The sequence below is a fragment of the Serinus canaria genome, chromosome 3 (assembly GCF_022539315.1).
Source record: "Serinus canaria isolate serCan28SL12 chromosome 3, serCan2020, whole genome shotgun sequence".
NCBI classification, from domain to species: domain Eukaryota; kingdom Metazoa; phylum Chordata; class Aves; order Passeriformes; family Fringillidae; genus Serinus; species Serinus canaria.
Genome location: NC_066316.1, coordinates 72,454,876 through 72,482,022, shown reverse-complemented (window position 1 = coordinate 72,482,022; position 27,147 = coordinate 72,454,876). Strand labels below are relative to the sequence as shown.

At 36.9% G+C, this 27,147-nt stretch overlaps 1 protein-coding gene across 2 annotated transcripts in view; it reads right to left on the bottom strand.

Moving 5' to 3' along the window:
* Positions 1-11,200: 11,200 nt before the first annotated feature.
* Positions 11,201-27,147, bottom strand: part of ASCC3 (activating signal cointegrator 1 complex subunit 3) — a 252,139-nt gene continuing 236,192 nt past the window's right edge. For both annotated transcript variants that reach the window (XM_030235642.2, XM_050973217.1), the window contains exons 38-42: positions 20,772-20,923; positions 20,120-20,270; positions 14,091-14,297; positions 12,131-12,306; positions 11,201-12,038 (exon numbers count right to left, since the gene is read on the bottom strand). In XM_030235642.2, coding sequence (XP_030091502.2) covers positions 11,903-12,038; positions 12,131-12,306; positions 14,091-14,297; positions 20,120-20,270; positions 20,772-20,923 — 822 coding nt within the window. In that variant the 3' untranslated portion in view covers positions 11,201-11,902. The remainder of the gene's footprint in view (positions 12,039-12,130; positions 12,307-14,090; positions 14,298-20,119; positions 20,271-20,771; positions 20,924-27,147) is intronic.

Below are 27,147 nucleotides of genomic sequence, written 5' to 3'. Positions count from 1 at the left end.
AAGAAACTGTCGCGCACTTGGGAACCTTCTTGAGACATGCCACATTCCTCTCTATGACCTTGTCTGCAGTTATGGGACCTTAGAAAACAGTGGTGGAGAAGGAAGGCTGTTGCATGGTACAGAGCTTCCTTTGATTCCCTAGAAGGAGCACATTTTTGAGTTGGAGATATGTGAATAAAGGCCCAAAGTTCCATGAGACATTTGACTTGCCTAAGTTCAGGTATAGTTCAAATGCCAAAGGGTGGGAGTGGAACAAATTGTACAGTAAAGCTCCCTGCACCCAGAGCTCGCTGGCCATTTTCCATTTAGGAAGATTGTGCAGGAAGCTCTGACCGCCTTGTAGGGCTGGAGGGCTCCACAGGGGTGCAAGAATGATTCTGCCCAGATCAGTTTACAAGGCTGGGACCATACAATATAAGCTCTTGGAGGCAAGGGCTGTGTGTATCTCCATACAGTGCTGATCACAATAGGGTCTTATTTTTGTTTAGGGCTTCCAGATGCAATGCTAGTCAATGTCTATAGTAAACAATAATATTAATAATAAGTATTAACATGCCAAGCTACAAATCACTGGCATAGTTTTCCAATATTGCTGGTTGCTTTCCAGCATTGTCCTCCAGCCTCGCTGCAGTATATTGTATACAAAAGAATTGAAACCCAATAATTGGCGTGTCAAGAGTTTGAAGGCATGATCACATTTTTTCTTTTGAAATCTGTCTATTGAAACAGACATCACAACAAGTAAGTTCATGGGCCTAATAAACCCCATGTCCAGCATGCACACACTGTTCTGTATCCCAGGACATCAGTAATTAAGCTGGTAATGAAGCTGCTGTTTTGTAGAATAACCAGTATGAAAATGTTAAAAGTTAAGCATAATGGGAGAATAATGTAGGAAAAATGTAAACAGTAGACTTCAGATATGACACTTATTTTCACTTATGGGAAGACAGCTGAAAGGAAAGCTTTAGCTAAAATTTGTTTTCTCTGCTTTACTGAATCTATAAAAAGTCTACAATGACTTAGTTCTTCTGACCACAGTAATGTAGCTTTACACTTGAAACAGAAATACAGATTTAAATTTAGATTTTAATTTCATGTCTTATTGCAGTCACAGTAGAAACTTTACGCTTAAGTAACATTTCTGCTATAAGCCAGCTCCTTTTGTGCTACTGAAAGAAATAATAATGAGAAAGTATTCCAGCAGGAGGAGCTGGTTTAGAAGCAAATGGATTCCATGGCAACTCCTGACTCTACATGACACCTAATAACTAGCATTTATGTTGGAAATTGTCTGTGTTATCTTGTACCCCAGATCTGATCTTTTTATAGGGTTTTCCCCTTATTTTAAAGCAAAAAACCAGTAGGTTGGTGTTTTTTTAATATAGATCCTAAAATAATAATGAAATATTATGAGTTTGTCTTCCTCAAATGTGTGCTCAGGCAAGTTGTTTTGAAATGGATTTATTTTTTAAAAAAATTATTTCAGAAAAAAATATTTGCTGGGAAAGGTATTGATCTTTCAAGGGAAGAGCTTTATAGGAACAGAATAATGGAACTGTGTATGTTTTAACGTCATGAGATATCCATATTCAACAGTTTGAAGCATAATACAAGAAGATCCAATTGAATCAGACCAGCATCTTGGTTCTCACAGTGCTGAATGCACCAGGGGAATCTCGTCATGGGGCAGCTGGAGAATAACCCAGTCCTATGGGTATCCTGTCAGCCAGTCTGACTGATTTATGATCTGAAGAATGTGGATTTATTTCCTCTGCCATGATCCAATCTAGTGCATGTGTGGGGCCTGACAACTGCTGTTGTTTGAGTGTGGAATATTTGTACCTGCTATTTTATACCTAAATTGAAAGAAATCTGTTCTTAAACTCTCACATGATAAGCAACCTTTGCCTGTGACTGTTTCAGTACTACTTCACGACTGAGAGAACATTAGCTGAAATTAACCCTGGAGATGAAGAATTCTGTGGATGCCTTATGGCCTGGCTGTTTTCTTAGCCAGCTGTTGCTTGAGGGTCTCAGATGGTAGAAGAGCATAGTCTAGGCTTGGAAAAAAGTATGTGTCTCCTGTAGTCAAATAAAAGCTGATTCAAGTTTGTGTTATCTCTTTTTTTGGTAAGAGTGAAAGAACAAAGAAAGTGTGGCTGAAAAGAGCCCTGTTTTTGTGATTGGCAAGGGACAAGTGCAATCACAGAGGGTGTTCTGATGTGCAGAAGTAAATGGCCAAAATAAGAAAGATGAAAGCATCTGAAATAGTCTAATCCTATTGCTAAGTACAATTGGTAGCATTTATATTTAAATATTGCTGCCTTTTGAAGATGTCTAAGACCATTTAATTTTTGCCCAGGGAAAGGAGTGTTTTTTACCCCTTCCTGTCCATAGAGATAAGATTGGTCTAAAACACAGAGTAATCATTCAAAACAGGGATTATTGGTCAGCAAATATACAAAATGAATGGGTAGAAAATGTATCTTGGTATAGCTAATCTTTTAGTGTAACTTACAGTTAGATGGTGGCATAGACTTCCTTCAACAGAGACCCTGATCTGGCACGAAGGTATTTGTGACTAGCACTTGGGATCCAAACCAAACTACTCTCAGAAGGGTTATGAAGAATTGTAAACTAAATGTGATATAAAAAAACCCAAACAAACAAACAAACAAAAAAAAGAGGTGGGGCTACAGTCATATTTTGGGAATAAATTTGATGATAAAGGCATAGAAATGAAAAATACAGAAAGCCCAGAGAAAGGTGTCCTTGAGTAGTGACAGCAGTAAGTAAATAATTTTTTAAATTGTGTAGGTGTATGTCTTTATTTTTACCTGCAAAAGAGAAATAAGTACACAACAGATAAAAGAATGGATATAAATAAAATAAAAGCAGTAGTAGACAGATTGGGAAACTGAAATGGAGGTGAGGTGAAGGCTAAAACAGAAGAGAGGCCATAGTTATGGGAAAGGAAGAACAATTAGTAAAAGCAGAAATTTCAAACAGGGAATTACTTGATATATCCTTCTTTCTGTACCTCCTTATATTGATGTTTCTCATAATCATAAGATTTGTGGTTTGGAGAGGCTGAACAATTTTGCATTGGTGATCTGAGCTGGACCAGTATTCTTACATGAAAATAAAAGTGGCAGATAAAAGAATCAAATCATGATTGTGGACAAAATATTGTTGTTTTTCTTATTTATTGTTGACTGTTCAATTGCAGAAAAATAAAAGGGTGTAAGTAAAGAAATGAAGCAGTAGAAGTTAATTTTAAATGAGTTTGTCTTCTCCAGTTACACATAAACCTGATGCAAAGGCAGGGATCTGATTCCAGGCATTAATCTTTTTTGCTCTTTTAAAAGATCAAAGCAATATTTCTCTTATGAAAGTTAGTTTTGATGGGTTCTTGCCCTCCTTCAGTAGCAGTGGCATCATTAACTGCTAACTTCAATGACTTGCTATTTTCATATTAGTAAATAACACGTTCATGTTCCTAAAATATTTATGTATATTATACAGACACATACAAAATCCTGCCATGAATCTATTCTTCCTTCCCTGAGAAATGTTGACGTAACTGACTCTATTTTATTAATGTCACATGCTATACTTCCAAATGCAAGGAAATGGATCATTTTTAAATTCAGACCAGTTAACATCAAGCTGGTGTAATATAACATGAGAATTCCAACCGCAGTTGTGTAAAATGGAGAGGAGAGCATATGCAGTTTATATAATTAAGACTGTACACTTTCAAGGATATAACTAAGAAAGGCTTTTGAAACGCCAGAGCGTTACCCCAAATGCACCTAGAACAGAATTCAAGATGTGAAGTGCTTAAATTCCCCTAACTGGTGAATATGTAAAATTTGGTGTTTCAGAAATAGACTGGAAAACTGCACATGAAGAGGGAAGCATAGCACAGAGATGGACACAGAAATGTAACTTACCTTTGGTATGATGCCTAAGACTAACAGACATATGCTTGTCTATTTAGAATGTTACTTGGAACCTTCCCCTGAACATAGAGACTTGCTGTCTTTCAGAATGAGGCATAGGGCTTGTGCTTTCTTGTTTAAAAATTGGCTGCATTCCACCATCCCATCTGTTCCCATAGAAAATTTCTTCCATCGGTTCTTTCTTCTCTTTTCTGAACACATTTCCCCCTAGTGTGCCCCCATCAGCAGGTAAATACTACGGGATGCTTTTGTGGAAGCTGTGCCATCATGCAAAATTATTTGGTGTAATGAAAGCAGATGAGATAATAGAATAAAACCAAACAGGACAGTTGCCTCACAGCAGCCCTATCTGCAGGACTCAAAGCTCTGTCCCTCCTTGCAAAGGAGATTCTTTCCCTGTTTTTCTCATCAGGGGTATTTTTTTTAAATCTAATTTCATCTTTTCATGGTCATGAGTTCTTAGTCTGTTCCTGTAAAGTCAGTGGTTCCTAAGAATTAAATAACTCTAGGACATTACCTACCTATCCAATTCAAGAAAATACAATTTATCCCTGAATTAGAAATGTTATAAAATTTGCAGCTGTTAATCTTTCAGTCCTAGGTTTGAGTGAAGGATTAGATAATACTAATGCTGCTGTCTATTCACCAAATTGAAAGTAATAGCAGAAACTAAATTTAATCTACTAATAATATATGTTGTGAATGTATTTCATCCTACAGTCTCTGAAGCAAAAGGGCAATGCACCAAGAGAAAAGAAACTTCAGTGTGCTTTTTGGTCACTTACTGTTAGGATTTCTTTCCAGGTTCTGTTCATTTCCTGAGAAGCACCCATATGTCCCAAAGGTTTTCACTGATAGAATTAAATTAATCCAGCTGTTTCCCCAAGACTTTCAGATGACTAGGTAGGCACTACATGTTGTTAAAATGAAGAAACAAAGCAATTGGATTTCTTGTGAGTGTCCTTGTGCTGAGATTTCTCCTCCTTTTTTCATGTTTATGAATAATAGAATATTCTAGCAGTCCATCTGCACCCATTCTAAAAGAACACCCTTATTTATTAAAGGGATTGGTCCTTTAAGGTCAGCATTCCCTGAAGATCCTGGTCCTGAGAAGAGTTGGTACATGGTTCAGTTATTTGAAGTGCCTTTAAGTTTTGAATATAAGTGTCAGCTCCCGTTCCCAAAGCAGTGCATCAGAGCACCCCTCTGGGCATACTGTCTTGCCAGTGAAGGAAGCTGAAGCATGACCTGGAAGGCTGACATACTCCTCTCATCCTGTAGGCCCTGTAGGCTCAGGAGGGGGTGTGAACTTCCTCTGTAAATTTTGTAGTGGCTGTGCAACACCCAGGACCCGGCACCTGTCTGATCACTTCCTACAAAGCACATAGAAAGAGAACGGAATGTGTAGTGCCAGCCTCTCAGAGTGTTCCTGAGGTTCAGAGACTTTATCTAGCTGTGATTTCTTCTGCATTGCTGGGGAGCATTGCAAAAGATGGCACTGCAATTGTACATTACAGGGGGAAAGCAAGGTCCTAATGCTGTATGAACGTGTTTAGCAACTTCTAAACCTTTTGCTAAGATGTCTGTGAAGCCTTCTGATATATATTCTCTTGTATGTAAACAATGGAGGCCATCCTCTCTTGAGGAGAGCATGTATTTTGCAAGGAGGAGGCTGCAAGGTATTGTCAGTGTTTGCAGATAGGAGTCAAATAAACATGTATGAGAGGAACAAAGGCAGGACTTTTACTTGACCAGATCTGTATGACATGTATCACATACAATCTACAACTATCTCACTTTCATCAGCTGTGAGCATTTCACTAACAAGGAGAACTGAGAAATCTCCACATTCCTCTTTTCCCAGATTAGCTCATTCCCCCTTTGAATAAAGTCACATAGAATTAAAATCTAAAATTAAATTGTCATTTGCCTCAACATGCAGCAAACTGTGATGCATATTTTGCACTTGTCTTATTTGCTCAATAAATTCTTGAAGTGACATGGCGTCAAATTTTGAGTTTAGCACAGTAGGGCCTTATGAGGTTATTTGTAGATTGTATCTTTCAGGAACCTAATAATGGACCAGTACTTCCTCGCTGCTGTGTCCTATAATCAGATAATGAAACTCCCATGAAGGTCCTATCCCAGAATGCTGAGTGCAAGGGCAACAGTGGGAGATTCTGTGAGGCGGGAAGTGGAGGGTGGGATGGGACACAGCAGAAGCATGTCAAGGAAATAGCAACATCCCATAACTGGTGTAAACTGCTAAATAGTCACTCAGTTTAGCTTTGTAGAATTTTACTTTAAATAGGATGAAAAAAGAAAAAAATAAGGAAAAAAAAGGGGATTAATCTTGTTTTGGCATGGGTGAATGAAAATGTCTTTTTATGGAGGTGACAGAATCATCTTGATGTTTTTCCCAGCTCTTCCTTTAGACATTGTTAGCATTTGAGAAAATGAGGCTTAATTGCAGAATCTTCACAGCTACAAAGGTGAAAGTTTATCAGAACCTGATCTTACTGTGCTACCACAATCAGTAATTAGTTCCTAATTAGTTGGATTTGCTGAAAAATATATGATGGGGACTCACCATGTGTTATTGGCATCAGACACAATTTCATCCTGTTAGCTAGAAGAAAGTACTGCTGTCAAGAACGTAAGTCTAATTTTCCCACATTAGCACTGCCCGATATAAACTGAGTTGTTTCCAGTCCAGGGTGCAAATTTGCTACTGTGCGAAGAATGTGGTTCATCGCATTTCACATAGAGATTTAGAGTGCAGAAGAAAAGGATTGTGATATGTCTAGACTCCCTTTTCTACTGGTAGTTAATAGCATCTAGTTAATAGCTCTGTAACTATTTGTACACATACCATGTTATTGAGAGTGTGATTTTTAAAAAACGGCCAATTCACCTCTGCTATCATTACAATTAGTGGGAATCCTATGACTTGGAATGATATTCATCCCAGAACACTTTTCATTCTTTATTTCATGAGTTTTCTAGCAGATGAATAATAGCAAAAGTCTTTTATTTTCCTTTCCCCTCCATATTCAAATGCACATTTTTATTGACAGTCTTGGTAGGACAAGACTAAGCTAGAGGAGAAGAGCAGCAGTGAAGGCTAATGCATGGCCTTAGTGAAGGAGCCTTTAATGCTTCTTATTTTTGAGGAGACATATTAATAGAGAAGGTTGTGGTTTTCTAGAAATAGAGATGCAGAAGGAAGACTTGGAGAGCCCTGGATTCAAATTCCATTGATTCAGTATGGAGTTCATTAGCAGATCTAAGGAAAAAACATATTGTAAACATATTTAATTGCAGGATGGTGTAATCACTGAGGAGGATCCCTTTACTATAGAGCTAGGAATTATTTATGAAGAGACTCATTTAGTCCAACTTAATAAAGTTCCTTTAATATAGAATTTCCTTTCACACACTGCACGTCAAAGCAGCTTAACCTCTTACTGTTACCAAAGTATGACATCAGTAACAAACTTGGTTTGTTCACTGCTGAAGTGCAGTGCAGTCTGAGAAGACATGACATTTAAAAAGATACATTTTTAGAAAGGCAGGTGGGAGTCAGATATAGCTGATAGAAAAGACATGGTATATAGAAATAGACAGCTCTCAGCAGAAGCCCTACTAACTTTTCTGTAGCTCACTTGTTTGGGCATCCTAAGGCATCCAAAACTTTTGTCAGAAAATATTTTTTCTTATGAAGCAGGAGAATTCTCCTTCTCGTAAAGTTGCTTGGAAGAGAGAATTTAGAACACTTGCAAAATAGCATGGGCTTGATTAGCTAATAAAGATTGAATATCTAAGCATTCACCTCATGCTATTGGGCCCCTGTGACATGGGGATGACAGAAGTGACACATCACCTGTGAAAGACTTCCTGTCTTCTGGAGTGGCAACCAAAATATATTTTGTTTATTTTTAATTTCATTAGATGCAGTTAAGCAACCGAATTGCAAACCTGACTAGTGTGACAGGGGGTCAGTGTGGTTAGGTTGTGGAAAAAATATATACACTTTGCTGCTATTGCCTTACTTATCTAGGCTACAGTAGTGTTCATAGAATGTCATAGAAAGGTGACGTTAAATAATGACTTCTGTGCTAATTTACTGCCACTAATACAGATAGTGTCTCTGAACAGGTGAGGTTGTAGGGTTTACAGGTAGCGGAAGGAGCTAAAGAGAAATTTGCCTTACATGGGAGGGGTGGAGGCAAGACAGCAGAGAGATGATTCAAAACCCATTGTCCATAAATAAGCCTCTTCATAGAGAACTGATGCCTCCTGGAGTAGTAATCAAACTGTCTTAAAAAATACCATGGCCTCTTTTCTTGACTGAGGGAGGAACATAGGAATTTGCACTCAGGCTGTGATGAGTAAGGGTAGATGCACATGGGATACTTCTCTTTAGGTCTTCTCCCCAGAACTAGAAAATTTGAATTATATAACTTACATTAATTTTTAAATGCATCCTATTCTGTGAGTGTTGAAGTCTTATCAGCCTCCAGGGTGAAGGCTGATAAGAGACTTCCTGAAGTTATCTCCAGGATGACCATCTGGAGGAGATCTCTAGAAGCAATGACAGGAGGAATTTTGGTCATCAGCTCCTGAATTCATCTGGATAAGATCTGGACCTTCAAATATTCAATTTACAACAAAAAAAGACCTGCAGTAGTGAGGATGGCTTCACGTTGCCACTGGGCTACAACAGAAATCTTAAGTAAGGTTCTAAATAACAAACTGTGCTGTAAGAGCTCTTTCAGAAGAGAGGGGCATGGTGGTACATACCCAAACCTCCTCTAGCTCCTGCTGGGCAATACTGTGATGCTGTTATCAGACTAGGACAGGAATAACAGGAAAAGAGGAAGTCAGAGAGGCAAACTTAAATATGTCTTGATGTACAAGATGTGCCTATTTTTTGCTGCTTTCCAAAGTTTGCAAGAAGTCTCATACCGGAACAGGCATGCACTGACTGCAGCTGCTCCTAGAAGGGGAAGAGGAGAGTAAAAGTAAAAACCTACTTGCAAACTGGAATGAGCAACTCAACATTAAAAATTTTTCTATGTGCAGTTTCTTTCATTTATCCATAAAGGTGATTATTACATCACTGAAGTATTTTTTATTTATTACTATTATTATTTTTTGTTCTGCTTGGTATTCATACTTTTTTTAGACAGCTATTCTCACTTTTCACCATGAGATAACACTGGATTGAACACATTCATTGTTCCTTCTAAGCAGCTGTTACAAATGTATCAGAATTCTTTCTCTCAGATTTTTCAGCTAAATACTGATCTTAATCAATTTGCTTAAATTAATTCTGTATTACTTTAGATTTTGTCATCGTGAATCCAATACTTTAATTGAAAAAAAAACCCCAAAATAATTCAAATATGTTATTTAGAAATGTCACCAAACTATTTCTAAAAACAATACACTAGGAAATATAGTATTTCCAAACCAAAGTACAGATGGCAGAAATGACATTACAGAAACCCTTTAATTGATTAATACTGAATACTAAAGCTATTGTCTGCTACTCTGCAGTTAGACTTTCTGTGATGTGCATTTACAAAGCAACAAGAGCTAGCATCACTCTATTGGTATGTTTGACTGTGACATAGTTCTTTTTTCCTAATTAATTAAAATTGTTGAGGGACAATGTATTGTTTCAGCCAAGTTTTCCAAAGAAAGGACTTTTTTTCTGTGAAAATTTAAACTTCCAAATTAGATGAAACAATTCTCTTTAAAATGAACTAACACAATGTGTTAGTAACCAAACTATTGCCTAACTATTTGAAAAAAATCTGTTTCTTCTGTGACACAACACCATATTACATTGATACAGTCTAAATGGCAAAGGTAGCTTTTGTATCATCTATCCATCTCTAAATTTACTGACAACTTTTTCTATTATCATCCCACATTTTTAGGCATTTTAGGCACATTTTATTTCTATAGGTAATATATTACCTATAATAATGAAATATAACATTTTTAGTATGATTAGGGCACACATACACTCAAGTACAGAACTGTTCATTTTAAAATTGCTTGCCACAATTTAAAGGTGCCAGATATGAAATCAATTACTGGTTAACTATTGAGCCTTTGAAATCAGGCAACCTTCTGCTTGCTGCAGTGTGGTGCTGCCAGCAGGTCAAGAGGTGATCAGCACTGGTAAGGCCACACTAGTAGAGCACCATGTCTGGTTTGAGGCAGAGACTTGGAATTGTTAGAGAGAATCCAGCAAAAGGCCACAATATTGATGATGAAGGGGCTGGACCATCTCTCACATGAGGAAAGGATGAGAAAGCTGGGATTGTTCAGCCTGGAGAAGGCTCAGGGAAATCTTGTCAGTGGGAATCTGAATGGAAGACGTTGATAAGGACACAGCCAGGATCTTTCCAGTGGTGCCTGGTGACAGACCAGAGGCAACTGAGGAGCTGCAAGAAATACCTTTAACAGTGAGGGTGACCAAACCCTGGCACAGGTGGTCCAGGGAGGTAGTGGAGTCTCCATATTTGGAGATGTGATCCTGGCCTCTAGCTGGCCCTGCCTGAGGAAAAGTGTTAGACCACATGACCTCTAGAGGCTCCTCCCAAAATCAGCCATGCTGTGATTCTATATAGGTGCAGCATCACCAGTGTAATTTTTTCCTGGAAAGCTTCTAGTAACAACTCTGCTGTATTCTTTCATCAGGTGAAATACAATGGAAATGACAGCAAAATTATCCCTTGGAGAGGTAATGCTTATCAGCTCAATGCAAAGCTGAGCAAGTGCAAATATTAATATTCAGTTTGAGGTCTAGTCTATCTGAATGAAGATGCACTGATGTTTCTTTAAGTATGTTGGCTCCAAGTACTTGCTCAGCATCTTGAATCCTCTTAAGGACTGGCCTCGGGATGCGTAGTCTCATAACAAGATAGATGCTGCTGCCTTCTGCCTTCAGATTTATGCCTTGCAGGTACTGTCACAGAGCTCGGCATCTCTTAGAATTTCTTCTGCCTAGCAGAACCATTCATTGCTCATCATGCCTCCTGTTGCCACCCCCATTTTTGGAGCCTCATGCCCCCTAATTTACAGAAGTTAGCCACCCACTTTAGCACTGAGCCCTAGAACAGGACACCCAATTTTAAATGCCTTAGTCCTACGAAATTCAGGAAAAAACAGTAAGGAAATTGCAAGTATGTAATAGATGTGTATATATATGTACATACATGTAAAAGAGTAAACTTTAATAATTATCTACATAAATTGCATCATTTCTATACTGGAAATATTTTTTTCTGATTTAGCTTGCCCTTATAACTACATTTACTGCTCATATAATTAATATAAATTTGTGACATTTTTCTTTAGATTATAATTTTCAAAATGTACTATGCATGAAGAGGATTTTGTTACTGTATCTCCCATATTTTACACCTACAAATACAGTGCAAAACATTCTGGGAATATTTTTATTAAACATGAAATATAACACATCCATCAATATTTTCAGCAGCTCTTAGATCAAATTTTGTATTTTCCCCTATAAATTAAAAAAGTTGACTATTTAAATGCTATTAATAGACAGGCTATGTAACACTTTTCAAAATGGAGATGATAGCCCTGAATTTGCACAAATTACAGTACTCTTCAGTCTTTTATTTTGATGTTTTAAAATTCAACTAACAATCTGACTTCTTAGAGAAGAAAGATAAAACAAGAAAAGACAAATCTTCATAAAGGAGTAAGGCCACTGTGGCTAACTCGGTGTCATCAGAATAAATTCAGCAGTCACTTTCGGTGTCCCCGTTGTCTTGAGGTTTGAAGTTGGTTCCAGTAAGGCAGATGCATTTTTGGATGTCCCAGAATGACCAGATGTCTTAGTTGCAGAACCAGTTCTTTTGACTGAGTGGTCTTTGCAGAGAGCCTTACTTCAGGGCCAGGTGGCTCTTGGCCTCAGTCCCCTCCGTGGTGCCTTGTGCTGCTACAATGTTCAGGTAAATGTCGTACTGTTGGTCCATGCCAAGGTAGCTGTCGCTCATGAGATACAGGGTGTAGATACACCTGAAAAGTAAAAGCAGCATTGTTAGTTTGGAAATTGGGTCTTGACTGCTTGGAAAACATAACAACTAAGAGAATTTGAGAGTTTGTCATACTTTCCAGGAGTTTCTGGAGTATAAAAAGCAAGGGAAACAGTATTTCGATTTCTGACATATCCAGTTCTTTTCAGGGCGATGAGTTCTTTTTTGTCAACTTCTCCCAGTATCAAAAACCATCCTTCATCCTTAACTTTGGGGAATCGAGGAGCCATTGCTTTACTGTCCTGCTTTCCCTGTTGGGGAAAAGAAACAGCTTAGAAAAACTAGAAATCACCTTTCCAAAATGACATTTTTCCTTGAACGAAGAACACCTCAAAACCATATTGCTGTCAATTGTTAGGTAAGGCTATAATTTAGCCAGACTAAAATAGTGTTATTTCTTTCCAGAAGAAGGGTTAAAAATAAAATAAAAAATTACAGAGAAAAATCCAGAATAGAAGAAATTATTCCACTTATTTTGTAAGCTACTAAAACTTGAATGGAAATACTACTCCCCTTCTGTAATTTTATCTAATATATTCCAAATACAGAAGTGTGAATTGTAAACCTAGCATCTTTAAATAAAGCTAATGCATTTTATTCAAGATTAATATAAAGACAAAACCAACACTTAGCATTTATTTGAATTTGGTATAGCAAAAGGAAAGATTATTTCAGTGATTCTTTCAGACAGTGACTTTACTGCTGGGAGCTGAAGACAGAATGATGCACACTCAATCAACATTCATTTCGTGTTTTGTAAAGGGAAAGGTTTTACTGAAGATTTATATGAAAGAAGAAACACCATCACAGCAATGAAGCTTTAGGAACAGTTTGATCCAGCTGTTTTTTACAAAAGAGGGATCAAATTCTAGGAGAGGTTTATAAAAAAGTGATCACTGCATGAAATGACTCTGCTCCTTTCACTTCCATGGCTTCTGCTTAGGAAAAGTCTCTGCCAGTAAACTGGCACAGCAAAAAGAATGATGTATGGATGAGCTTTGGCCCTTTGTTCTTCCTAAAATAAGACAGTTTCCCCTGGCAACTATAGTGAATCTGCTGTAGTCATGAAACAAGTCTTTTGAGGAACAAGAATACTTTTAAAATATGATTCTTAACTAATGTAAGATAAGTTCAGGATTTTCAACAGCACACATATATCTCCACTATTATTAAAATGGAATTGTCTTAAGAGTCTCAAAACCAACACCTAAAACTGCTCTCTACTTTTATCTTTGGCTCTTTTCATCTTACCAAAATGCTGGTAATTACAATTCTTAATAATTTGAAATGTTAGAGAAATTAATTACCAAAATTATAACCATGGTGGTCCATATGTCATTCATGGTATGTAAATGACAGAGAAAGGCCTGGATAAGTGAGTGACAGCTCCAATGTCAGCAGTGCCTGACATGAAGGCAGGTCCAGCTCTCTTCAGATCTGACACACAGGTACAGCCAGGGCAGAGCAGCTCCTGGAGTTTCTGGAAAATTGCAGCTCCTGGAGTTTCTGACTTAGCACACCAAGATTTACTGAGGGCCCAGCGAGCTGACCAGCCCAGGAGGCAATGAGATGTGCTTTAAATGGTCAAAGGTCTGGGACTGAAATGTAGTGGGAAAGAATTGTGTGTGGAAGTTGTTCTAGGAGCTGTTCAAAAATGCATCAGATGTAAAATATAAGGAAAATATTCTCAGTAAAGGCCTGAGGATGTGTTACAAATAGAAACATATTTATAGGTGTAAGTCTGTATGCAGTTTGGAAGCATCTGTGAACGTTATTGGAAAGCTTATAAATTAATTTGATTTTTTTTTCATTGACTTGGTCTAGGATTTTACCTTAAGAGCCCACTTACTATCCTGTTGCAACCTGAAAAAAATCCATTTTCTTCACTATGAATACAGAAAAGGCTTTGAAAGTGTTTGTAACTTACATAATATTTAAACCATAAAGAAACCTATTATACTGTATAAAGTATCATTGACAATGTAAATGGATTATTGGACACTTGTGCTGGGAAGGAAGTGATAAATAAATTTACCTGGTACCCCATCTGGGTTCTGTGCAGGTTTATTTGGAGCACATACTCTTGATCAGCATGCAGTTTGATCCATCTCTTGTCATCTCGTGTGTCTGTTGTCCAAGAAGGAACAGGTACTTCGTTCTGTGGCTGAACTGCCTCATCCCAACTGCCCTTAATGCTCAGACTGACGTTTAGAATTGGCAAACGGCACAAGAAATTCCAAGCCTGTAGAAAAAACAGATCTCTATGGATTATGAGATAATCTACACAATCATTGCCACTCTAACAATAACAATTCAATGTGCACTCTAAATATTTATATTAATAATAATAATAATAATAATAGTATTAGAATATATGTAATTGTACAACTCTCAATCATAAGCATAAAATACTTTTCATTAACCTCTTATGCTACTTTCTACCTAGCAAATAAAACAAATGTGAAACTCCTCAAGCACGTTACACATGCCTTGCTAAGATTACTAATGTCTGAACACAGAAAAAATTCCTTACTGCTCCCGATTAAAGTATTTTTTTCCCTATAAGCCACTTAAAAACTAGTATAATTAAGTTTTAAATTAAACTTCCTTAGCATAATCCATAAAGAACAAGTCACTGCAGTGCTAATTAGCAATAGGCAAACCTCAGAGAGTTCAGAGGATCAGTTCAGATAATTAACCAAAAGTTCAACTGCATTTCCAAAGTTATCTCTATTTTTTTTTTTTTTTTGAGGTTTTTCTTCCGTCAGTCCTCATGAACTCTCCTTCTTAGAGGCTTCCTGAGGAATTTTAAGACTCTGCGGTACTGCAACAGGTCCTCAACTTTCTCATTCTTGTGCAGAGAACTGTTGTTACAGGATACAATCTGTGTAGCTCAACTTGACACTCTTAACCTTAAAAAGGCATCCTGAATATGCAGCCCTATGTTTCTCTCATTTTGGTCTCTCAGACAAGGAAAAGTAGCGCTGAGAAGCTGTGACAAAAATGGAAGGGAGCAATGTAGGCTTTCATTTAGTAAAAAAGAAAATCAGCACGTTCACACAATGAAATTTGTTAGGAAAAAGAAATGGGATTGGCTGTGGAATAAAGGCAGTGATTTGTGGCCTTTCTGTGGTTGAAAAAGATAGATGAGGATGGCACTGGAAGAAAAAAGCTAAAGACCAAGAATCAACCTCTGCCCTGCCATCTTTCCCCTCCATCCCCAGAAAAGAACAGGAATCAGCATATAAGAAAAGCTTGAGGGTGGGAAGGAGAAGAAGGAAATAAGAATATTGGTCTTGGAAAAGAACCATCAGATACCAAAATGGAACTTGTGGGAATGAAGAGGGTAGGCATAGTCACATGGGCAATAGCATGGAACAGAAATGTTTTATCTGGAAAAAGACTAAAGCATATTTTATTTTTCAAGTACAGGTTTGACCATGTAGTGTTTCAACAACATGTATTTTCATTTAGATTGTGTCTGATGTGTCTGACTGGCTCGATGGGTCTGATTTTTTTTTCTGTGCCAGAAGGCCTAGAGGCCTAATGAAAGCTCAGTTTGCTTTTTGCAGACATCACTGCCACGAGTCATACTGATAATAATAGCACATGGAGTCATACTGACAATAATAGTGTATGTCAATACGTGATTAGGAATACAGCAGTCAGGGAAAGCAGAGCTAAGGTCGTGCTGCCCTAGGAAAGGAGGTGCTGTCTCTCTCTCCTTTCTCCCCACCAGCTCCCTGTGCCCGTCTCCATCCCTGGTATGTTGGCATTGCCATGCTGGGATTGTGCAGCTAGATGCATCAGCTTGCTAATTATTTTGGTGACAGCATGAACTTAGATCAGCTTAAAGCTGATTGTGGCAACATATTCTCTAATCCTGCAACTCTGAATAAGCATGAGCCTTCAGTGCCACTGAAAGAAGTGGTCCAGCCTCCTCCCCTGCTGGCACACGCATTCATGTAGCCACTTGGCTACGGGCCACTTTGACTGTCAGTGAGAGGGCTGATAGGATTCCTCCTCCTCCCCGTGTCCCCAGATGCTCATTCCCACCTCCTTGCCTGAGGCAGACACAGCATTTGTGCAGCTGTGCGGTGAGCTGGGTCAGAGGAGGTGAAAGCGGCACGGGGAGGGCAGGACTGCCCATTTCGGCTGCAGCACAGGCTTATTTGGATTAAAATGGCTGCATTACCAGAGCTTGGCTGAACTAAATGAGAAAACTGGTTTCAGCTCCAAACTAATCTCTCTCTCTCTCTCCTCTTCTGTGTATTGCATGAACAGCTGTGTCCGTTCAGTGCAGAAGGTGGGGAGGGCCAGCTGTGAGTGCTCAGGAACTGCAGTGTGAAAGCAGGGGACACAGATGAATTGCACCAATGTTCTTAATAGTGTCTTAGCTATGAAATGACAGGAACATTGTAACAGAAACTAAAGAGATAGGACTTTAAGGAGTTAATACATCTCTATTTTTCCCAACTCTGAAAGAAAATGGGGAAAAATAGCACTTTGAAGAAGGTGAAAAAAGTACCACTGACATTCTTAGCTAGGTCATTGTTGCTAGGATTTTGATACATATAATACACAAGACTACTAAAACCACTTCCAGCAGATCACACCAAATGATAACTTGAGTAGTAACATCTCAACTGGAAAATGATTTTATGTTCAATATAGAGATTTTAAAGAAGAAACTTAGGGTAGGAACTCTACAGACTCTACAGAGACTGTGTCTCTGTGTGTATAAGCAGAGTATTTCTGCTGCGATCAGGAGAGGCACCCTGCCTGGTGATCCCCTCTTTGGTTGTACTTTAGATATCATTTGTATCAAAAGTGCATAAAAGCTTGAAAGCTTTTATGTTTCTCAAAAGTCAAGACCTGTTACAAATATGTTAGAACAATGTTCAATTTCAGCAGTGATCATAATTTATTAACTCCTTTAGTGGCATTACCTGTTATCTTCACCATAGTCTGGTGAAGATTATGATTTGGGCTGGTTTATATCATACAATCCCAACATAATCTATTTGTCAAAGGCTGTCGTGTCATCATGTAGTTTTCATAACACAAACAAACCAAAGTAACTTTGAGTAACTTTATAATTAGATAAGAAAGTAGATTTAATATGTCATCCTATGATGGCCAGTGACAGTTGTATTTGATGATCTTAAGGGTCTTTTCCAACCTAAAGGATTCTGTGATTCCTTGATTTATCAAGTCTCATGTATTGGAAAATTATAGCAAAGTTAGTACTGCTTGATCATTGATACAGTATGCACAGCAGGTTGCCTTTTTATCATGCATGCAATGTGCGGAAAATGAAGAAATGCTTTTCTCACTAAGGAAAAAAGTCAAGTAGTAGCAGATGAAAATGAAAAAAAAGATTACAGGAACACAGAGTAAAAGTAGATTATACTATAGTGGAGATAATATTTATTTATTTTCAATCTTGAAGTTTCTTTTTTCTTTTTGAAAAACATAAATATTACCTCAATATTTTAAAAGGTGCTTAATGCCTAAGTGACTTAGAAACCGAAAGAGATTCGTTAAAGAAATATGATTCACAATGAATCACTGAAACACAGAGCTTTCACCAAAGAGTGGGGTTAGTCTAAATAGTTTGAATTTGGGTTGTCAGCTTTTAAAGCTCCCCTGACTTTCAGTGAGGTTTGGAATTATAATACAAAATTCTGTAAAATTAAACTCAGGCTCCCATCTGGCTTATGTATTTTTTGACAATTTAATGAGTTTTTTTTTGCTGTATAGGAAGACACAAGCACATGTCACCTCCATTTAAATATCTAAATATTTCCAATATATACATGCACATATATACTATACATACACATTTATCTACCAAGCCCGTAGATTCAAATTATAATCAAATCAAAAATTCCTCACAAACCTTTGGTAACATCATTAGTATTTTTGCCAATAATCTGTCTCCCCAGAACCTAGCCTAATATTCCAAATCCATGAGCAGCTTCAAGAGCTGCTATATAAAAATTAATTACCAATCTGCTTAAAAGGCATTTCCTTCTTTCCAAATGTAAAACTTCTTCCTTTTCCCATCTGCATGAAATTTATGTAAAGCTTAAGCTGTTTTTACCAGTGTCTTGCTAGTAATCTTTAGCTTTAAGATATGGGTTCAATATACTTAGAGTGCAAAGTAAAAGTTTTTTTAGGAAAAGAATGGTTCTGGCAATTTAGTGTCATATTTACCACTTTATTTGGCTCTGTTCATGTCTGGTTCTAGAAGGCTAAGCCTAAACTCTGTAGTATGATATTCTTTCTTTATAGAAAACATTGAATACAGATGCTGAAGAATTTTTCTCTTGGTTGGCCCTGTCTATGTGAGCACTGAAAGACTTTGCACATGAAGACCCTCAACAGGCAGTCTAAATATGAATTTTAATTCTCTGCAAGGTATTACAATAGTTTTATACTTTTGTTTTTTCTGTAAAAAGTACTGCAAGCAATATAACATATTGGTATAAAGCTTTCACATTTGCAATGCCCTGCACAACACAGTCATGGCTTTGCTATACCAAATACAGCCATTCCCAGCTCATGGAAATGAAAGCTTCTCCTCACATGATGGCAAGACATTATGTTTTTCCCTCTTACATGCATCTGTATTTACAAACATAGATATATAGAGGCACAGAGTCATTCACAGTGTGAACATACACACCACATACACGCAAGCTATTTTTGAAGAAACTGCTAAGACATTTCAATACCAGCCAAACATATTTATCTGAGGATTAATCTTCATCTATTGAATCAGACGAGAACACTGCCATGCATACTATTATTTAATTAGCAGCCAAATCCTCTGCCAGTCAGCAGCCGTTCCAGGCATACTGATGGGGCAGTAGATGCAAATCTCACAGTAGTACTGCTTTTTCTCATTACTACTGCAATTAGCACTTAAATTGATGCTTTAAACATACTAATTTCTGGAATAATTCAGGATTTGTATGTTACCTGGGATCGCCTCACTGCAGAGACGACACCAGATTGCTACGCAAATTGAAGCACTTTTGAGCCAAATAACCATCATCATATCAGACAGAGCCAATTTGCATTTGCTTTTAAAGATAACAGAATGGCAATTTATGCAAATAAATTAAGTAAGTTTACTTCTGAGTTCTCCCTGAACTAATTATAACAATGTTCTAATTTTTTATCACATCTGAAAGTTGGACTGAAATCAATGTGTATTATGTTAGAAATCTGTTGTTAAAGGAAGCCTTTTTTTGATGTCAATACATTTACTTAATTCAAAATTTTGATGTTAATTTGGTTACAAATGCAGATGTCTATTACAGATATTTAAGTACTTTTCTTCTTGTTTGCATATCAGTAAAAGATTTAACTGAAGCTGCACAGTCAAACTGTCCTTTTAAACATTCAAATAAAAACATTTGAAGTATAGCTTTTGAAGTTTTCATCTTTCCTACATGTATTTGAAATCAATAGGCTTAGAATGTGATGAATGCTATGGAATATAGCTATCCTTTGCTGCAAATGCCTTGAAAACAAGATTTTAGCAGCTCAACATTTTGGAACAGTATTTTTTTTTCCTTCCCCTGTGAAGTAGGAAATTTTCATCTTCTTTTTCTGTTTCAAACAGAAATAGAGTGCTGGATCTTTTCCTAAGAGTATTCTCAGAAAAAATAGTGTTTGACAGACCACTTCAGGAACCAGCTATGATGACATTTGCAATGCATGTATTCCTAGTGCAGAGCTATGAAAAGGTGGGTAGCACTCAGCAGATTGAATGACCTAGAGAAGCATCTTTGGAGCAGAGAGATGTGGTAATATCAGCCATAAACCAGAGTCTGTTACTGCTTAGCAGGGAATAAGTGAGAATAATATTAAGAAAACAGGCAGAGAAGAACTTCTGCAAAGCCAGCAGTACCTTGAAATTAGAGCAATGAATGTGTTGCACTTTTATACAGAACATCACATGGTATTTACTGAAGGAGAGAGAGTATTTCTTTGCCTAACTGGTCTTCCTTTCCAATCACAATGATAACAGTCACAGACTGAAAGTGTTACCTGTGAAATGTGTGCTGCTGGCAACTCACTGTCCACAATGGAAGCAAAAACATTCTCTTTTCCTTCGCAGGCAGCCATTAGTTCAGGAAGACACTCGATAGGTCCTTGGTAACCTCCACGCACACTCTTCCTTTGGCCTTGGCTCCATTTCCTGATACAGACAGCAAAACATATGCCCAGGGAGGGAAAGCAAACATTTGTATTCAGTTGTTTTGGTGGTAAAACTCAATACTGTGTTCTGTTTTTAAAGGGTGGTCATTTATTTTTGGCTAGCATTAATTACTGCATCATCTAAGCATCTATAGAGCTTTGCATTATCTATGATGTTAAGATGGATACTAATGTAGTTTTATAATGGATTAAAATAAAGAGATAATTAACACACAGAGTTAGATTTGTTAGGACTTGGAACCCTTCCAGTGGTCTCTTATTGATTTGTCTGGAATCATGGTTCTCAAAATAATCTGTGGGGGTTAATTAATCAATGAATATTGAAAACAGAAACAGAAAATTAATTTGGGAAAGCATCACTGTGAAAGACAGAGCTCTGCTTCTGATTTGTTAACAAACATTCTCGGGCACAACAAGGCCATTCAAAGACCATCAGCAGCAGGATGATGGATACCTGCTAATGCTTTAAAGAATCACATACCGAAAAAGGTAAAGATGCTGGAGCTCTACATTTGGCAAAGTAAGCAGGGATGAGTCATGTATCCATCTACCCTGAACCACCATCTGCACCAGGTTAGTTATGTTTAGTGAAGTCACCAGCCAGCCGTGATGTGCTGCTACATCCAGCATCGCCTAAGAAAAGGAGACACATAATAAAAAAAAAAATCCACCTGCAAATATAACTTCATACCTGGTTCATACAAGGAACAACATGTGATTGATGTTTAATATACTGTGATTTCTAGGCCTTAACATAAGAATTTACTTCAACCTCTATTGATGGTAGTTAGACACTTTTGGAATGGTTTTGTGGGTGAGAACTTATGGTAGACTCTTTCCCTTACAAATAACTGCTCTTTGACACAACTCAACTCAGAATGAAGGGAAAAAAATTCAACTTTAACTGTAAAAGAAAAGGTTACAATTAATGGCAGTATTTATTTATATTTTGACACGAGAGCTTTCTTAGAATTACATATTTATTCAAAAATCCTTGAACTATTTAAGAAAAACACCAACATATTTACATTTGTTCAAAAATTAATACTAATGTCATTTACAAGCAGCAATTGTTATTTCCATTTGAACTTAAAAAACCCTCTGGAACTGGACTAGATAAAACCACTAAAATTTAGCTTAATAATGTATTAGAGATTTTGTTCAACACTGACACATAAGTTGAAATCTTGAAGAAAGCTTACAAAACAGCTTATATTTTACCTATAGTGAGTAAAAGTGATCAGAAACAAAATGGATTTCACCCTTTGCACTGTAAACAGTTGACTGTCTTGAGAATGAGGGATATTTGGCTGTCTCTCCTTTGGCATCTCTATCCTGATCCTGAAAAGCTTCCCCAAAGTACACAGAAAACACAAGCAAACAAAAACCCCCTATGCAGCTATACATCAGATTTCAAACTGTTAAAAATCATCCTGCCCTCCGTGCCTCATGAGTTTCTGTTCCATTTCTACTTCCCAAGTTTTGACAGTACAAATAAGAGGCATACTGTTTACTAACAGTATGCCTCTTATTTGCATAAAGATCTCAAGCTAATTCAGTATGGATTTTGCACTGCAGATGGCCCAATGGACATGAAAAAAATGGCTCTGCTTGCTTTTTTTCTTGACTGGACTATACTATGTTTGGTTAGTCTGAAAGTCAATTTAAGAGTTCTTCCAAGGGAAAAAGGACCAAACATGAAATTTTTGGTTTCAACTTTTTAAAATAGTAAATGCAGCTATTTGGAGAGATACCATACTTTCCACCCTGTCTACATTGAATGAATTATTATGATTTATGAAAGCATTTCAACTGGTGAAAAAAATAATGCTATAATGTATTAGGTGTATTGCTTATTTTGTTGTTCAATAACACTATGATCACAATAAAGTGTGGTTCCTCTTATTAAAACACTCTAATTTGCATTGGAGTAGGAAGGCATATATTTAACAGTAGTTCACCATGGAGGGAATTTAATGTTTGGTTAAAATACCAGAAAATAATTGCATCTGGTGTACTGAACAGTTTCAACACCTTTTTAAATACCATCTTGGTGTTAGGAGGGTTGCAGTTTGATTTTAAGACTAGGCTTCAGATGTTTCCACGGGTTTTTCTTGTAAACACAAATGATATTGTTTGATACTTACTTAGGCAGCAGATACCTGCACCATTTTAACTTATTTTCCAGCCACTAGTGTAATGAGGAGAAGCTGCCTGTGTAAGTCTTTACATTTAATCAAATGTTTTACAGACAAACAAAAGGCAGCATTTACTTAAGGCAAACTAAACAGAGAAATCTTCTTTAAACAAAGGAGTTGTTTACACACGCAGAGCTATTTCAATTAAATTACACTGATTCTGGAGAAATACTGACTTTAAAGACACAAGTTAGTTTCACTCCTGGCCGAGTCACACAGTTTATTTTAGCAGTTTACAATGCAATTTCAACAGGTTTTTTTTTCCCAGATCGGGGTGATAAGATCAGTGACACTTAGAAAAATATTTGAAGTGCTACCCTGTATTACCCAAATGTTGTCTCATTTCTCATGAATTGTGGATAAAGGGCCTTTCAGCTAATAAAGATCCAGATTTAATATTTAATTTTTTGAAGGAAGAGTCATAGCATCCTGAAACTCTCTACCATTCCTAGTGACCCTAGGACCAGTACCTCACAATACAATCTCACTGGTTTCCATTTTCTGTCTCTTCACTTGGCTTGCCAAAGTGATTTCCATGTAGGATTGTTTTCACCAAATAGAAAATAGAATTATGTTGGAAATCACATTTGAAAGGAGAAGCTTTGTGGCCTGCAGATTTATATATTGGTTCACATGACATTTACTTGCTAAGGAGGGAATTGTTCTCAGCATCAGACTGGAGTCAGTCTTTGAAACTTACAAGGTGAGTTGCTCTTTACCCGATTTCACATTTTAAAGTATGTTGAAAACAATCCATACAGTACAGTCTGTATTTCTGAGCAGTCTGTGTTGCTGAGACAGGCTGGTATCTGCCTCCTGTTCTCCACTATCTGATTCTTGTTCTTCTCTGCTATTCTGACAGCTGGAAACATCATGTTCCCCAGTGATGATGCTGCTGTACGTATGTGAAGAATAACCGGTGCACAAATCTGCTGTATTTTCCATGAGCAACAAGAAGAATACAGCAAGTTGTATTTTTATCCAGCATGGAGCAGTGGTATTTCATAGAATGCTTCTGGAGATGCACACATAACACTGTTTACATTGTTTTGGTGTGGGTATTTTTTTGTGGTTTTTTTAAAATCTATCACTCTCCTCCCTTTCAAACAGAGGTTTGAAAAGGGGAAAAGAAGAGTGAAGATGTAAGAGAAAGATAAATCTAAAACAAGCTATACTTTGAAATTAACTGGAGGATCCTTTCACATAGAAAATCTCCTAGAAATTGATAGAGGCCTACAGACAGATATCCCGTAGGGAGTAAGGAAAGCCTGTGTGTGTGAGACTCTGTGTTCTACATTGTTATAATGAATCCACACGGCAAATCCTCTTTTCCTCCTTATTTTCTGCTTCTTTACCCATAGAATTTATTCACAGCATCTCTATCTGGATGTGAAATCCAAGACAGTGACATTGTGAAAAAGTCAGAACAATGGTAAAGTTGGCTTGTTTCATCTGCTGCCTTGGAAACCTCCAGACATTTTGTTTTCCTCTAAGTGTAAAACACGGAGATGCTTGATACTTAAATTGTTACTGAAATTCCTATAAATACTCAAGGTAACAAATTGAGTTATTCCCCTATCTCCAAACGTAAATATAAGCAACTAAACAAAGAATATAATACACACCACAAAAATTTAAAGTATTTAATATTTATATTATCTGATGAATAATATATTTGGTTTCTCTTGTTTATCAAGTTGCTACTTGTGTTGCTTATTGTTATTTTTAAGTCAAAACCAGTATAATTTTATAGAAACTTACGGCTTTTTAAGCTCTTATTTTGCAAAATAGCAAATAATTCTAAATGTCTTAGAGTGGGTAAGATTGGAACAGATTAAGAGTATTATTCTAAATTGGGAAATGGCACAAACTGGTGTACCTGCCTTTCTAGTCTAAGAATTTAAAGCAATACAGGATAATTTCATCACAGAGAGAAATTTAAAAGAAGCAGACAGTGAGTGCAATGAGTGAAACAGCTACCAGTAAAGATGCTTTAACTACAGAAAAAAAAAAGTATTTTTTGGTAAACCAACAAATTAAATAATAAAAAACCAAATCAAAACAAAAAACACCCCTCTAAGCACACCGCTTTTTAACCTGAAGTAGAATAAATGGGGTAGATAGATGGAGTCAAGGAAATTATTGGTTGTTTACCATCCTCTTATTTGGGGCTCCTTCTGCACTTAGGAGAATTAAAAGCAGATGCCTATACTAAGATAGGTTTTCATGAAAGATTCAGGCAATAGCTCTTAAGCCTTCCCAATGCCATACTTGGACAGTTACAAAGTAGTAACAGCAATTAGTGACACCTCCTTTACATTTTGTCTGCTACTATCAAAACCATCTTGGCTTGTGCCAATGTGGGAAGCAAAGACCTATTAACCACGGCTGGGGCAGCACAAAAATGCCAGTGATCAGCAGCTCACTGATGTAGATGTTGTCAGGTATGGCAAAACCTTTCATTCTGATTGGAATTGAGTGTCAAAATGTTTAGATCAAAATCTTGCTATTGCTGTCATCATTCCAGGAGTGCATTAAGACAAAACCATCAGCATCTATGATCAGGTTTTCATCTTTTGTTTTTTCAGGAGCAGCAGCTGCTTATCCTTAGGTACAGAATGATTTAAACTGATCAAACTGTACCTTTCTGATCTGACATGAAGGTGAAATTTAACAGTCTGTCTCTTTCTAGCCAAAGTTATTACTGATGCTCGGAATTTACATAGTGGTTTATAACTCCCTAGTTTGAGGGGAAGCAAAGATGGAGGCAGGATGTAGAAGAGGTGAGTATGTGGCACTCTAATTGACAGCAAAACATTGCACTTCACTGGTGTCATTAAGCACTCCCTATTTTTGCTCAAATTGGAATACTAATTGTGCTCAATAAATTGGAATACTATAATGTTCCATAATGAACATACCCCACACACACACTCCCACTCATTTAGGAGATTTTTCAGGCTACTAAAATATCCTGATTGCTAAATTCTTTCTTCTAGAGACTTTTAAACAAAGTTTTTATAAACACTGTTTTTGGTATTACTTTCACAGTCCTCATTTGAAAGTCAGATACTCTGGATCACTCTTGTACGACTGGGTAGGTGGCAGGGGACCAGACTAAAACTAGCAGAATTTCTGATCTACCCAAATGACTTAAATAGCTTTTTCCTTTAAAATAAGCTATTGGAGTGTTAAAAGTGATAGAGCTTGCATCTCATTAACAGAGCCTGCATACTGCTTAGAATAATTTCTTCTTCTTTTTGAAGTCACCTGTCCTATAACTCTGAATATACTAAGCATTTTGACTTAAATCCTGTAAGCATAAATATTAATATTTTGTGGATAAATTATATTTCAGTGAAGTGTCAATGAAACTATAATGATAATTGCTTTGGATACAGAGGCAAGACACAGAAATGTAAGAAATGCCATTTCAGCTGAAAGCTGAGTGCCTACAGTGATGCCATTGATGGCAATGACTTCATGGATAGGGATTAAAACTTCAGGTGTACTCAGGGTGAGTTACATGACTCAAATTTATCTACTCTTAAAAGATTAATCTTATTTTTCTCTGTGAATCTGAGAGCTTCACAGACTATGATACTTTTTTAGTGCTTTTATTCATGAATTTAAAGTTTAGTCTAGTACTAAATTTCAGTTATATGTAGGAGTTTAAATCCACAGGTCAATAAAAATTATTAGAATTGTGCCTACTTAGAGCTGTTTAAGACTGCAGAATTTATGTGACAAATATTTATAGATAATAGACAAAAGGGTATGCATTTTACCTATTTTTTAAAAAAACTATGAATTCATAATAATAATTATTATTTTGCACATGCTTCAAATGTAGAAAGCCTTCCAATACATAAGATTATATTATGATCCATAATATATATGGATATTGATATTGTGCTAACAGAAGTTTCAGATGTTAAAGCATGCCATGTACTTTAAGTTTCATATTTTTATATAAATCATGACTATGATGCTTCAATTATATAGCTCAGAAACAGCAACTGACTTGAAAAGTTGGAATTTATTTGAAGAAGTATTACAGAGAGTTTAAGGTCACTACAGGTATCTACAGGACCTTTTAAATTCAGAGGTCTAGTTCAAAATTACTTTTTTGAAATGTTTTAATCTGGGGAGAGGGGGAGTTCTTCCAGATCAATTAAATCACCCTTGCACAGCTGCGTGGTTTCAGCCTAGAGAACATCCCCCCTGTACTTCATCAGAGATATAGTGAATAAGTTGTAATTAATCCTATTCAGGAGGCACTCTTTTTATACTGCTCTCTGTATCTTACTTCTCTTCACATTCTTTTTACAAGCATATTCAGTCTCCTCTTCCATATGCTCTGCTACCCCCTCTGAGAGACTAATTCTTCATTCTCCCATCATCATAAAGGTCTCACTGATGTATGCAAATTACAACCTTCCTAGCTGCTTCACAAGATTCCTATCCCTGTATTCATCCTTTAGCCTCCATAGTAACATTATTAGTATTTTCAGAACTGGAGAAAGGACAAACCATTTACTGTCTACATTTAGTGGAGCGCAACCCTTGGGTTGTTACTGATTTTTTTTAATAGTATTACAGAATAAAAGCAGCTACAAAGTGTGATATCAGCAATGTAAACTTGGTAGGGCAGAACCC